This window comes from Perognathus longimembris, chromosome 21, assembly GCF_023159225.1.
Source record: "Perognathus longimembris pacificus isolate PPM17 chromosome 21, ASM2315922v1, whole genome shotgun sequence".
Taxonomy (NCBI): domain Eukaryota; kingdom Metazoa; phylum Chordata; class Mammalia; order Rodentia; family Heteromyidae; genus Perognathus; species Perognathus longimembris.
In genome coordinates, this window is record NC_063181.1 from 39,214,948 (window position 1) to 39,229,742 (window position 14,795).

Here is a 14,795-nt window from a genome sequence, read left to right on the forward strand (position 1 = left end):
GCTATGAATACGTCTGTTCTGCAGCTTGCCAGGCAATAAACAGTTTCATATAGACAGACAGGAAACAATACAGTCAGTTACTGTCAGAATAACGTGGAATTTCTCCTGGTCATTAAAATGCTCTGTCATAGCTTCAGATAAAGGCAACTCCGGTGTCAACCCAAGACAGGTTGCAAGGCCTCTTTAATTCAAATACTCTCTTAAATGAGAATGATAGGTGTCAACTTCACAAATAAATAGGGGATATTGTATTGAATTCTCCTAGTCCCAACTACCGAGACACTCACTAGTTTTCAAGTCAATGTCAAAGTAACCTCAGATCCTTTGGCTTTTCCTCATCTCTGCGTGCCTGTCCTTGGGCGTCCGTGTGCAGGGTCACTTGCACTCTAACTCTCTCCTTGCCCACTGTCCATGTGTCAACCAGCTGTGATACTTGTTAAAAAAAAAAAAACCCAGTCAAGTCTGTGCTTAGATACCCTCCAGTGCTGTCCCATGCCTTCAAGCAAAGTGCAGAAACCAAAAATAATCTACAATGATCTCACTTTCCCTTGCCTCTTCTAAACCCATTCTACCTCCTTTACAATGGCTCTCCTCTCTGCTACTTAACTCCTCACCACACTTAGAGATAGATGTGCCCACCCTTCCTCCTCTCTATCCGATCAAAAATACCTCTTTCTCAATGAGATCTTCCTGTCATCTTCAGATTTAAAAAGATAGACTCTTGTGTTACCTCTAAATGTTTTTGCTAATAAAACACAGCACAATGGTGATTAGATGTCCTATTATTCTTTGTGTAACTGTTTTATCTTTCTACATGTAGTTCAGCGTGGGCCATGTCTAATCTCTTCATCACTGTCATCCTAGAAATCAGTCTATCTATAATAGATGCCCAGTAAATATTTGTTGACTAAGGAAATTAACAAGCAGCTTCCCTGTGTCTCCTTTTCTATTACTTAACAATATTTGTTTAACAGTCTCATAACTCATACAATTTCTTTAGGTAACAGCCTAAAAATGCCTACAGCGCAGAGGATAGAAATAGGATTTAGAGGACACATAAAATGACTGAAAGAAGATGAAGGGTAAGTTAGTGAGAAATTTTAATGTTATTTTAATAAGTAGATATGTCCCTTACTGACCCACAGGTAAGAAAATGCTGTAAGCTGCTCTTTAGTCCACAACTCAGGAATCTTACAAAGATATGACCTACAAAAACCTGTGACAAGATAACACAAGAATACAACAAATACACAATTGTTCTTGACCACTGCACACATAAATACCTCCTGTCTCCTACATATTTAATTAACATGTTTCAAAGACATTTAAAACAACGACTGATATTTGTGTACAAAAGACTGATTCTTTTACACAGCTTCAAAAGCATTAGCTGTGTTATCTACCTGCTACGAATTGCTACCTTTCCTCTAGGGTTGTACCCAACTAATCATCAAATCACCCACAATTTCTGCTAACAGGAAGTAGGTGGAAGAGATTAGTTTCTGAATCATTTTCATGGACTTTTCAATAGTATTTTAAAGAGAAATATTACTGGCTACATAATGGCAGTTATGTCACAAGTTACTGGAAATAAAGCTACTGGAGAGTTTAATAAAAGTGATTAAAATAGTGAACAACTCATCAATACATTTAATACACTGGGCAGGTTTAACTTAACAATTTTGCTTTTATAGGCAGCTTTATCGGCCATTTTTTAATTTATCCTACTGAGGGGAAAAAATGTGCATCATGAAACTCAATTAAGTCAGCAGTGATAAAGTCTGAGAGTATTTTCTCCACAGTCAGTATATCAAAATGATTTGTTAAACATGGAGCTATAAAAAGCATCCTAACATGCCGGTCAAAGACGTAGCCAGTGCTACCTGACCCTCCGCATTTTCAAAGATATTAAATGAAACCAGACGTAGTAAGCACTCAACCTTAAAGATGTATTGCAAAACTCACCCATAAAATGTTAAGTGTAAGGAAGAGGTAGTTATTATGCTACTTATCCACAATAAACATAGATGCATTTTATGCTCTGCTCTACATGTAGCTATTGGGCTCTCCCGCGTAATGAGGCAGCAGAAAACAAAAGTGTCTACTTCGCAGAAGCTAGGTATGGCATTAAAAACAAAACAAAAAAAAATGACCAACATAAATGGGAACATCACCTTCTCACATTGATAATTTGGTTGAAAGCAGTCCCGGCTCTGTCCCAGGTGTTACACAGTACTTGGAGAAAAGGAAAGGTGTGAATATCTTAGGTTCTGTCCACTCACTGAACAAAAATAAACTATTGTTTGGGGGCTGTGCATATTTCAGATTACCCACTTTATTGAGGCTACCCTATCGTACCTAATAAATTTACAATGAAAAAGGAAATATTATAAAGTAAAAAAGTGAGACAGTTCTTGCCACACATCAGTAATCATATTAAAACTAACATTAGGGGCTGGGAATATGGCCTAGTGGCAAGAGTGCTTGCCTTGTAAAACTAACATTAACTACTTTTCCTTATTAACAATTAATGCATGCTCTTTATAGAAACTGTAGGATAAACAGATAAAGAAGAAAATGTCAAACATCCATGATCCTAACACCAATATTAACATTTTGTCATATGTAGCTCTAAGTTTCTTCTCTTTTCATGGACAGCTACATAGATGAGAGAGCTATGAGAGAGAGAGAGAGAGAGAGAGACAGAGAGAGAGAGAGAGAGAGAGAGAGAGAGATAGCAAATCCTGTGTATATTATATTAGATATATTATGGACATTTATCTTAATCATATTCCTTCTACAACAAATTTTTATGAGGCTTGTACTCAGAGCCTGGTGCTCTCAATCTACTTTCTTGCTCATGGTGGGCACTCTACCACTTGAGCCACACCTCCAATCCAGCCTCTTGCTGGTTAACTGGAGGTGAAATGTACTGAACTTTTCTGTCCAGGCTACCTTTAAACTTTGTTCCTCTAGATCTCTGGTTCCTGAGTAGCTAAAAATACAGATGTGAGTCACCAGTGGCCAGTCTATAACAAAATTTGTGTAGATTACAAAGAATCCATTTAATAGTTATGCAATTTTATTTAACCATTCCCCCACCAAAGGACACAGTCAAGCTGGAATACTGAGAGGTGAAATTTGCAAAAGGTAGATAGAGAAGCAGAGCATTCTGAGATACACAGTACATAGAGACCTACTGTCACCTGCACATGTAGAGCAATTTCACTGGTGCATAACAAGACCCCAGGTAGAAGAAGAAACTGGATAGGATCACTTGGGCAAAGGGTGAAAGGTCTTTCCCACATCCTTAGGAGTCTGGAATCTATCCTGATAATAACTCAAGAGCTTTAAACAAGGGCATAATGTGATCTTTTCTGTTGTAAAAAGATGGTTCTAGTAATAAGACAGGGCAAAAACAGAAGGATCTTATAGTTACAGTAATAAGAACTACTACAGAGACAAGAGCTAAAGAAGAGGGGAGAATATGAGGTTTGTTAAAGAGATGGAATCAATGGGATTGATCCACCAAACTAATAAAAGGCTAAAAGAGAGATTTGAGGGTTTAGAAAACTGAGAAAACACTAATATTATCTAAAGGTGAGCGGTTCAGTGAATTTATATGAGCATCTACTACTCTATGTGGTACAGAATACATGTGGATCAAAAAAGCCCCTGGAAATAATCGAGATTATCACAGTAGTAGTGACCATAGTTTCTTATTAGTACGTCAACGTGCAGGGGTGAGGAGGCACTGCTTAGTGTGTTTAAATTGAGGTGTGGTAGATATCTGGGATGTGGATATCGACCCCGAAAGAAGAATGTGAGCTTGAGCTCTAGGTGGAAAAGCCACAAGTTATCAGCAACTTTAAAATCAAAACTAGTGCCAGGTTTGTGGTGTTCAAGTCCGATTCAAACAGCTTGAATCTGCATTTTATGACAGGTGACTGATGTTTCTTGTTCAGAATTGTTTATAGTTGTGGACTCATCTATTCAATGTGCTTTCTCATTTCAAAAGCAACCTTGCAGAGATGGTTGTCTTCACTCTTTGAAAAGACAAAGCTGATACACCGAAATAACTGTCAATATTTCAAACAGCTTAACAAAATGTCCCAAGAAGGCAATACAGGTCCAAGGACTTGGTACAGTTCTCCTCACTTCCAGTTGTCTTTCTCCTCTGTCACGGATGGCCTGAAAGTTCTACCGTTGCTTTTCCAGAAGTATGTTCCTTTAGAAAAACAGAAAAATGAGAAGAAAAAAAAGGGGGAGGGAGTTCTATGTGGGGACATTTCTGAGATAAAGAGTAGAGATGGTTTATATCGACCTGGAAAGGCATCGTAGTCCAGCTTTCCCATTTATATACTAGGATAGCGGTGAATAAAAGCTGTTACCCCCGATCTTCACTGAGTTACAAAGCTGGCCGTGGGCAGATCCTCCTGACTCCCAGACTGAGACACTTCTCACTTGTGAATACGGTGAAGATGCTGCAGGCAGGAGGAGACTGCCCACAAGAATACTGCGGCCTGCTGAGGAAACTTTAAAAATATCCAAGCTGTGAAAAGCACAAGATGACATGGAGGAAATCTGCAGTAGTGCCACCTTTAAAGTCTGTTGTAGAGAGACTTTCCATGCTCAACGCTAGTGAGAGCCTTGCTGGTGGGGGTCGTGACTGGGAAAGGCATGGCAGGCTTTGAGCTGTCCCTGGAATGAGGGAGAAATGAGGGGAAGAGATGCAGACAGAGGCCTGGCCTAAGTGAGAATGAGAGGGCTGGAGAGCACGCACGCGGCCTGCCCACACAGCAGCTCAGCTGGATTCGACCAGCCTGCTTCCCAGCCTAATGTTTTAAAAAGACCAGGCTCCGCTTGCCCTGAGGAAGGCGCTGAGGGTCGGGATCTGCACTCCGTCAGGGTGGCGCAAGGGAATAGTGTGGTCATAACAGCAGAGTGGCAGCATGACTCAGAATCTAGCACAGCAGCTGACAGAAGGAAACTGGAGGACAGGGAGGAATACGGACAAGGAAATGAAGGAGAAAAACTGGGGAAAGTATTCACCAAAGGGCATCCGTGAAAAGATTCTGATATCGTTCTGCATAAAACAGTTTTGGTGAACTACACTGATAGTGTTATAAATAATAAATAATCAGGTACCAGGGGCTCACTCCTGTGATACTAGCTATTGAAGAGGCAGATCTCAAGATCGTGGTAAAGCATCAGCCTTGAGGGGAAAAGCTAATCAAGAGTGTGAGGCCTGAGTTCAAGCCCCAGCGCTGGCACAAAAATGAAAAAACAAAACACAAATAGAGAATAAATATGATATAATGATTATTAAAGACTACTTTCTAAGGTTTGTCTTTAAACCTTTCATTGCTTCTTAAGAAACTTTTATCCTTCATTGTAAATAAATATATGTATATAGAGATATCTAGATAAAACCCCCTTTACAGCGCCATTGTTCGTTCACAATAGCCAAAAGATGGAAGTAACCTAATGTCTACAAGAGAATGCATGGATAAACAAACAAAATATGGTATATACATGTAACAGAATGCTACTCAGCTTGTGAAAAGAAGAAAAAGCTGATGCAAACTACAACATAGATGAACCCTAAAGACACTAATTCTCCATGAAATAAGCTGGTCTCAAAAGAACAAATATTGTACAATTCCATGTTGACAAGACACTTGTGGTAGTCATAGTCATAAAGACAGAAACCAAACTGGTTGTTGTCAGAAGCAGGAAAGGGGGATGGGGAGTTAGTGGTTTAATGGGTACAGAATTTCAGTTTGGGAAGGGAAGGAGTTCTGGAGATGGATTGTGGTGATGGTTACACAGCAAGATGAATAATAGATGCCACTGAACTACACACCTAAAATTAGTTGACGTGGAAAATTTTACATTTTCACAATTTAAAAATGACTCCTTGCCAGGATAAAAGTATATTTCAAATACTAGAGTTTTTCAATAAAATCCTCACTGTAATGAAAGAAAAGCTTCACCTGGAGTATGGTACCTGCCTATAATCCCAGCAAGCTGGAGGCTGAGGCTGGAGGATTATAGATCCAGGCCAGCCTGGCCTACGAAATGAGAACTCGGGAGGGAAGGAGGGAGGGAGGGAGGGAGGGAGGGAGGGAGGGAGGGAGGGAGGGAGGGAGGGAGGGAGGGAGGGAGGGAGGGAGGGAGGGAGGGAAGGAAGGAAGGAAGGAAGGAAGGAAGGAAGGAAGGAAGGAAGGAAGGAAGGAAGGAAGGAAGGAAGGAAGGGGGAGAAATAGAAGAAGAGAGGAGAAGTAGGGGAGGAATAAGGATGGGCTAGGGAAAGAGAGAAAGGGGGAGTAAGAGTAGGGGAGGGGAGGGAGGAGGAGCAGGGAGAGAAGAGGGGAGAAGAGAGGTGAAGAGGAGAGTGAAGGGAGGTGAAGGGAGTGAAGGAGAGGGGGAGAGGGAGGGGAGAAGAGTAGAAAAAGGAGGGGAGGGGAGGGGAGGGTTGGCATTTCAGAGGAAGACAGGAGGGGAAGCTGCATGGACCCCAGGGGCATCTCGTGCTGCAGGAAGAGCCTGAGCATTGGCACAGCGCCATGCCCCCGGCATGCCAGGACAGGACGATGAGCACAGGGGCTCCGAGCCAAACCGCTCTGTCCTGGCAGTCATCACGGTGTTCGAACTGCCAGAATCTCCTCCCAGGGGCAAAATCGAATGGCAAATTCTATAGGACACACACACACACAGCCATCCATTGCCTCCTGAGTGGAGGGCCACCGCTTTCTGTCCCAGGGGTCCCTGGCTCTCCAGTGAGGAGACCCTCGGACACCCAGGGAAAAGGACCGACCTTCACTCTCCAGAGCCCAAAGGCTGCATGCTGTTCTGGCTGCTGTGGAATCCAGAACTGACATATTTTTCAGTGAAAGAAAGAAAAGGAAGCAAGAACTAACTCATCTAAAATATGTATAGCTTTTACGGATACAAGCAGTGCCTTTCCACCTTCCTGTCAACATGGAGCAGAGCTCCTGGTGCTGAGATTGAGACACTAGGCAACAGAGGGAAAATGTAGCATTTAGGAGCTCCGAGGTCAAGTCCCCAAGATGAGCTGAGAAGACTTGGGAGTAGATCTGTTCAACGCAGTGGTAGGGATTTCCTGACTATTCAAAATTGCTATGTTCCTGCAAGCATTTACCACACTGGGCTGGAGACTCCTTAGAATAAATACTGTCCAGAAATCTGTTCAGAGTTCTTTTTAGGAGAAAGAAATTGGGGGAAATTCTATAACCATTTTCCAAAGGCCCCAAGTCAATGCAGACTGTGGGTCTTGGCTGGTAAGAGAAGGTGAGGGTGTCTCAGAGGGCTGGATATGCTACTTCCAGCCTTCCTGTCTCACCAAATTAGTTCCCTAAAGAGGAATCAGAAGGGTAATTTTTCTTTCTAAATTGAGCCTAGATCAGTGATTGCCACCTGTATAACCACCTAGAGTGCTCCAGTGATTTATCAATGAATCATCAGTGGGTATTATATTTACACATAAAACTCAAACTATAATCTCTCAAAGAGGCAAAAAAGTAAACAAACTCAACGAACAGTGGTTCTCATCACCTAGTTTTCTCTGACTCTTTTGTTCTTTATCTTCCTTTGCCTTAATGGTAACTTCCAGATTAGGGGCAATTTCCATTTAGGACAACATGCTTCTGAGCGCTTCCTAAATAAATGTAGCAAAGTAAATTGGGCTTCCGATCTTTTAGCATCCCCACTCTACCCCCTTAGAATCTTGAATTTACCCACAACCAAGACTCATGCTGTCCCCATGCGCTGGGCTCTGTTTGGTTCACATATTCTGGTGCAGCAGAGCCAAGGAAGAAAAAAACACCATTTCCACTTCTAGATTCTCTCAGCCCATCATGACCTCCTAAATCTAGCCAACAGCTCTAGAATCTGCACCACTCTGAGCTGTCTGCTTACAGTTCCCAGCACTCCAGGGCAGGCATCCAAAGGCAGAGCCTTGGGCTTTGGGGGAAAGGCTCTGAACTAGAGATGCAATGTGGCTTGCCTTCTGTGTCCTCACAGAATGGACAAGGAGCCAATCAGGCACTGAAAGACCATTTGTATTTGTACCTTTGTGATCTCAGACCTCTGTTTTCCAACATATGTGGACCTACGCAGCTGAATTCCAAGACATCAAAGAAGGATAGTCAATATGATAAAGAATAGCAAGCCTGTACGCACCAAATAAGATCCATCCGTGCCCCATTGTTTACCTTAGGCTTCCCTTGCAAGGTTTTTGTAAGGGAAGTGAAGATACAGGGAACACACACAGAAAGCTTGTGTCAGGACCCTCTGAGTACCAGGACAGTTGCCCACAGGCCATCCAAGCTGTGGATGCATTTCTTCTATTTATTTTTACTTTAGATATTATGCAACATCAGGTATAAATTTTACTAGATCCAAAAGGGGTGAATCAAGGTTAGGAATCTGTTTCCTAGGAAACTATTTCCCATAGGGGAAAATTTCCTAGTTCTCTTAAGGAAGATCAAAAATAATGTAAATTACCACTTACATCTCTCTCTCTAGGCTGTCTGCAAGGCTAAGCAACATTGAAGGAGAGATCCTAACAGTTGGATCTGTGCCAAGCAGGGACTAATCAACCCATTTTTAGCTCTGAACTTCACTGTTTTCTTTTATCTCCTTCAACCTGTACAGATGATCATTTGGGGATGGAAATTAAGAGAAGAAGCCTTGGCAGCAGGTTTGCCAAAGTTCGTTGCAGCCTTGAACTGTTTAGGCAACATGAAACACACCCTCTCAACAGGAGCAATCAAGAGAAGCTTAGTGACACCCATCGGAACTCTACATAATCTCAACTAATCCAATGTTACACTTAAACAAGACTCATCACTAAGCAGCTGTCCAAGCATTAGGAAGTGGATGGTGTCGGGGACGGGGAGGGGGTGCACTAGCTAAGGGTTATGTTCTTTCATCATGTTGCTTTAATTGTATTTTAACTTCATGATCATTTAAGAGTACAGCATACTATACACATGCACAAAGTTACAGCATTTGTATTTGGGCTAAAAACTCTCCACGATGCCTATTTCTTTTAGAGATAGGAAAATTAGAAATTAGTTTTTGCTTCCCTACGAAAACGTGGACTAAGTCATGACATACATTTTTATAACACACTTCTTGACTCAGTAGGAACCTTAATTGCAGACTTGTTATTTTTATTATCATTCATTTATATAAGGCTAATTCAAATACCCATTCTGTAAGAGCTATCTAAAGAAAGGGTTTTTCCCCCCCCATATCATTTAAGTCTATGAAAAACAAACCATGACAACCTAAGAATTGCTAAGTACTACAAGTAGGGCCTCCTTTGAAGGTCTCTGGGCATTTGGCAGTTAATAAATTGTTGCTGAAATGTAAAAATAGGTTTTAAAATATGTTGTGTTTACAATTAAGAAAAAAATAACAGGAAGAAAATGAGTATTGAAGCAAGGGAGATTTCCTGAACAATGAATAGATTATATTTGACAAGGGCAATAACCCGCCCAATCACGTTTTTTGCTCTCATTTGCTATAAATACACAGGCCAGGGGAAGCAGAGCTTATTGTTTTGATCCTCAGGGTTATTTAAGCCTCCAATCTTAGCTAATGCATTAAGACATACAGTAAAACTTTCCCTAGATTCAGAGGATTTATAGATCTCCCACGACTGATGAGAATTATCCCCTAGTGCTTGTAAAATAGTCTAGCTTAAATATTTAAATTCACTTCTAAAAATATTTTTGTCCTAAAGAGTTCTTTTCCCAAATGACCTAACGGTTTTGTTTTTTTAAGGTAACCATCAATAAATACATATGTAGTTACTTTCCTTGACATAGGAAGTTAAATCCAGTTTAGTTTTTTTTGACAAGCAAGATTAACACAACTTAAAGCAAGCAGTCACAAACACCTAGGAAATTAAATCTACATGTGTATTCATGAAATACAGGCAATGAAGCTATAATTGTTCCTACTGCTGCTTCTTTAGTATGGCTTTTATTAAGAATAATTTTCTTCAACACTAACAAATCCCTGCTGCAATTTTTTTTTTCATATTGGTAACACTATAAGGTCAACAAACTTCACTCTTTAGGAAGACCAAGTGCCATTTATTATAAATTCTTGCTAGACCCAATATATAGATCTATGTAGATCCATATAGATATACATATATCTATATGGATATATATCCATCTTCATTCTGATAGCAAATGATATGCAGCATATTTACACTGGCTTGTAAGAAGATAATTTATACACCAATCTGGCCTTGCTCACTTTGGGCTCAATTCAACATCTATATTTCTTGCTCCTTTTTTGTAGTCAGTTTCTGCCTAGTACTACCACAATGCTTTGACGAATAAAAGTGTGATGCACCAAACCATGACTTGTCTAAATAACAGAACTTTAATTGAAGAGCAAAGTATTTTTCCCTCTAGGTGTATGCTTACATAAACTTAAGAATCTTTCTTGGGTTGTTCAATGAGCAAAAGAACAAGCAAAGGCCGAGAAGAGTTTAAACAAATGTAATGGAAGTATAATTTATTCACCCTTCAACTATTAAAAAGCTATAAAATTCCATCTTGTCTTCTGAAAACACATCTATACTTTTGGCTTCAAAAGGTCTACTTTTCAAAGGCTTTTATATACAGACATTACTCCAGAAGTTTCATGAGATGGTAGGGAGGGGGTTGTCAGAGGTTTTTCTATGAGGGCAACCCAAAGGCTAATCTGTTTCAGGTATAGATTCTATACTAGTAAGCAACTTGTGAATGGCATTGCAGCAGAGAGCGTGAGATGGAGAAACCGTTCCTCTGGGTAAGTCACAAAATGACTTCATCTCGAAGTATGTCAAGCCTGCACACAATTGTTGCACCCTGAGGGCAGCTTCAACCCCTTCGGTAAAGACCTTTTGCTCCACCATCCTTTCCAAATCCAACTAGAGACACACACAACAGCAGCTCGCCTGGGGCAAACCGGGGTGTGCCCGCTTGTGCTCTCTCCCCCCTCTCGGCTCTCCTCTCTGTGTTTCCCAATGGTCTGCATTCTGTTACCTGGTAGGTTCTGAATGACACCATTCACTGAGACCACACAACCAGGTGAATTCCCAAGTTGTCAAAGAGCCATCCTTCACATCTTTTTACATTAGGTATTCCGAGTAGGGATTCACGGAGTTTACAATGTAGAGAATAGCTTATACAGTAACATCCATTTTTCCTCTAATAGATGGGTAAAGATGGGTAAAGGGGCAAGAGGAACTTGTAGCATGTTTTAGCATAGTACTTAGCTAAGCCATTCGTTGAGGTGTCAAGTGATTGATAGCCCGCTTTACATTACATAACACTAAACTCACCAAATACCCCGGATGAGTACACAAGCCCAGTGTAGCAACTTCATGATTTCTTAATCGAATCAATTATTTGCAGAGAGGGTTCCAATTCATTAAAAAAAAAACTGTACTTTAAAATGCATCGATTTACAATTGTGTATTTCCTTTGGCAAACAAAAGGGCTAAAACTAGCTCCAAAAACAGGCGACATAGATTTTTCCATGTCCAAGCATCCTCTACATGCTCGCCAGAACTTTACCCCTGAGGTCTGACGTTTGTTTCTAGTACAACGACACGACTCCCTTGCTAATGGAGTGATGCACCCCCAATGTGAGCTGCAGGCTTTTATATTAACTTTCCACCCTCTATAGAAGTGATTCAGACCTCAAATGGTGGAGTCAAAACCCTTCCTGAATTATGGATGATAAAATATGTGAAATCTGGACTCTGGCATGGCCTAAGGGGTTGGTTTGATAGTCTTTAACTGAGTCACATAAGCTGCAGTACAACGGTGTGGAGCTTTCGGGTTCCCTGGGCAGACAGCTCCCAGCAGAGCATTTCCCAGGTTTCACAGTGACATCTATCAGCCAGTCTTAGGGAATCCCAACGTCACTCAGCTTCCTTCAGCCTCTGTCCACAGCGTGGTGCAACCTTAACAGGTCTGTGTCTGGTGCACCAAGTACATGGATAACGTAAGGGAATGGTGGGTGAAAATGCTCTCTCCTGTCATCAGAACCAAATCATTAGCTATTAATCCGCTGCAGGACACCGACGTCAAAAACAGCAACCCGACATTCCAATAACCGGCCATCCCCAAATTCAAATCTTAGAGAACTACCACACTTTGCATCCCAGGCAGACTGAGTACAGTACGATGCTGAATTTTGTGAAAAATCAATTCATCTAACCATCCACTAGACAGACACACGCAAATCCAAGGGGGAAAGGGCTATTCTGCATGTTAGAATCTGCAATGTGTAACCCTGTGAATTTACAGATTGAGAGGAAAGGCTGCTGTGTGCTGGTGATTGTGTGGTAATCAGGACATGATACAGATCTTCGGATCCTGGAAATTATGTTGTGAATGGCGTAAACACAATGCTACCTCAGAAATTAAACTGGATTATCAGTTCACGATCATGCAATGCAGACCTGGGAAGAAGACGTTTCAGGAAAAGGGTCTGGGGTGGGGGGAAGAGCATCTCTTCTGGAGTTCTTGAGGGGCTGCATGCAAAGCTCTGCAGTTTACGTTCATCTGTTCTGATTCACTGGCGAGCCAAAACATTCTTGAAACCAAAACATTGTGAACACAACAAAGTCTCAAGATGATTTTGCAAAAAAAAAAAAAAAAGAAAGAAAGAAAGAAAGAAAATGCGCTCGCTAGTTCTCCCATGCGCGTGTGCACAGGATACAGGTAGCGCCTCTCGGTTAGACAGCGTGGGGAACCCCCAAAAACTCCGCCACTTCTCCGGCGGCATCTCTCCGGGCTGAGGGCTGGGCGCATCCCCGGCGGCCGCTCCCCACCACGCCCGGGGCTCGCCAGGGAAGCCTCCCCGCCTTGCAGGGCGCAGCCCACCGCCCCCCCCCACCCCCCGCGAGCAGCTCGGACACCGCGGCCAAGTTCAACCCCGCACCCGCGCGAAGCCGGCGCGGCGGCCGCCGCCGCGGGAACCCGAGCCCCGAGGGCTCCAAAGTTTCCCGCGGCCCCAAACCAGATCCAAACTTGGGGCTCTCGCCGGCCGCCTGGAGAGGCGGAGCGGGGCGCGAGGGGAGGCCCTCGGGGGGGTGGGGGGGTGGGTGGGTGTGACGGGGGCGGGGGGGGGTCGCTCCACCCGCCACCTGCCCCCGAGGAGCGCGCTCCGGCCCGGGCGGCCGTGTGGAGCCCCGGGTCGCCCCCGCGCGCCCCAGCCCCGCGCGCGCCCCCCCGGCCACGGAGAACTTACCGCACCGCTTGCACAGCACGCGGCTGACCTCCTTCTTGAGGCTCCGGCCGGTCTCGAGCGGGGGGAAGGAGGCGCGGAAGGCGGCGGGCGCCGGGCTGCTGCTGCTGGTGGTGGTGGTGGTGTTGGCCAGGGGCTCCATGAAGAAGATGTACCTGCCGTCCTCCTTGAGGCGCCCGCAGGCGGCGACGGCGGGGCGGCCCCGGGCCCCCAGGCGCACGGTGAGCAGCGCGTCCTTCTTCAAGCCCCCGGCTTTCGCCGCCCACACCTGGTGCACCTTCACCAGATAGGGCGCCCCCTCCTCCTCCTCCTCCTCCTCCTCCTCCTCCTCCTCCTCCTGCGCCTCCACCGCCGCCGCCGCCTCCTCAGCCGCCTCAGCCGCCGCCGCCGGGGTCTCCTCACCGGGGCCGCCGGCGCTGGGCGCGGGCTCGGCGGGCGCTGTCCCGTGGGCGGTGGGGAGCGGGTCCTGGGCGGGCGATCCCCGCGCCCCGGGGCCGGCGGCCGGCGCCGGGCGCTCTCCGCCCCACGCCCCTGCCTCTCCCGCCGCCGCCGCCGCCGCCGCCGCCTTCCTGTCGAGTGCCCCCTGCTGCCGCCGCGGCGGGTGCACCTTCCCCTCGATCACCACCGCGGCGCGCCGGGCCAGCTCCTGCACCGAGCCCGCGCTGGGCGGGGACGCGGAGCACCGCGAGGCCCCCGCGGGAGCCGCTTGGCCGCCCGCCGCCGCCGCCGCCGCCAGGCCCGCGCTCCCCAGCAGCAGCAGCAGCAGCAGCAGCGGCGGCGGCGGCGGCGGGGGCAGCGCCGGGGGCGAGCGGGCTGCGGGGCCCGCGCGCGGGGACCCGGGGCCGGCGCTCCCGGAGCGGCGCGGGGCGCGTCGCCATCGCATGGTGGCCGGGGCGCGTGCGGGCTCCGCGGCTGTCGGTTCGGACTCTGCCTCCTCGCTCGGCCGCGCTGCCTCCCTTTTTCCCCGCACACCCCCCCCCCTCCCCAGCGCGCCTCCTCCTCCCCCTCACCCTCCCCCTTTTATTTATTTATTGGGGGGAGGGGGCCGCCGGAGAGTTGTTGACGGGAGGAGGCGAGGAGGAGGAGGAGGAGGAGGAGGAGGGGGACGCGATGGGTGGAACCACGGAGATCAAATCCCAGCCGAGGCAGAAAGCAGAAGAAGCCGGGAGGAAGCGCCGAGCGCGCCCGCGCCCCGCCGGCCCGGCCCGGGGTGAGCGGTCCCCGCGCCCGGGCCCCGCTGTCGGGGCCGCCGTCACCGGAGGAGCCGAGGCGGTGGCGGAGCCGCGCGGCGGGGAGCCGTCCTTTGTGCGCGGCGCTGCGGCGGCGGCGGCCGGGGCTGCGGGCGGGCGGGCGGGCGGGCGGCGGGGCGAGGGCGCGCGGGAGAGAGAGCGCCCTGGAGGCGGGGTGGCGCGCCTGGGCATCGCTCGCGGGGCGGCCGCGGCGGCAGCGCCCTGCGCGGGGCCCGCCTGTTTACCTGCGCGGCGAGCGCGCCCCGCGCCTCCCGG

General features: G+C 46.4%; 1 protein-coding gene across 2 annotated transcripts in view; it reads right to left on the minus strand.

The window, feature by feature from the left end:
- The window catches only part of Nrg1 (neuregulin 1), a 969,466-nt gene extending 955,293 nt beyond the window's left edge, over nucleotides 1-14,173 (minus strand). For both annotated transcript variants that reach the window (XM_048330590.1, XM_048330593.1), the window contains exons 1-2: nucleotides 13,679-14,173; nucleotides 13,294-13,588 (exon numbers count right to left, since the gene is read on the minus strand). In XM_048330590.1, coding sequence (XP_048186547.1) covers nucleotides 13,294-13,588; nucleotides 13,679-14,173 — 790 coding nt within the window. The remainder of the gene's footprint in view (nucleotides 1-13,293; nucleotides 13,589-13,678) is intronic.
- Nucleotides 14,174-14,795: the final 622 nt, after the last annotated feature.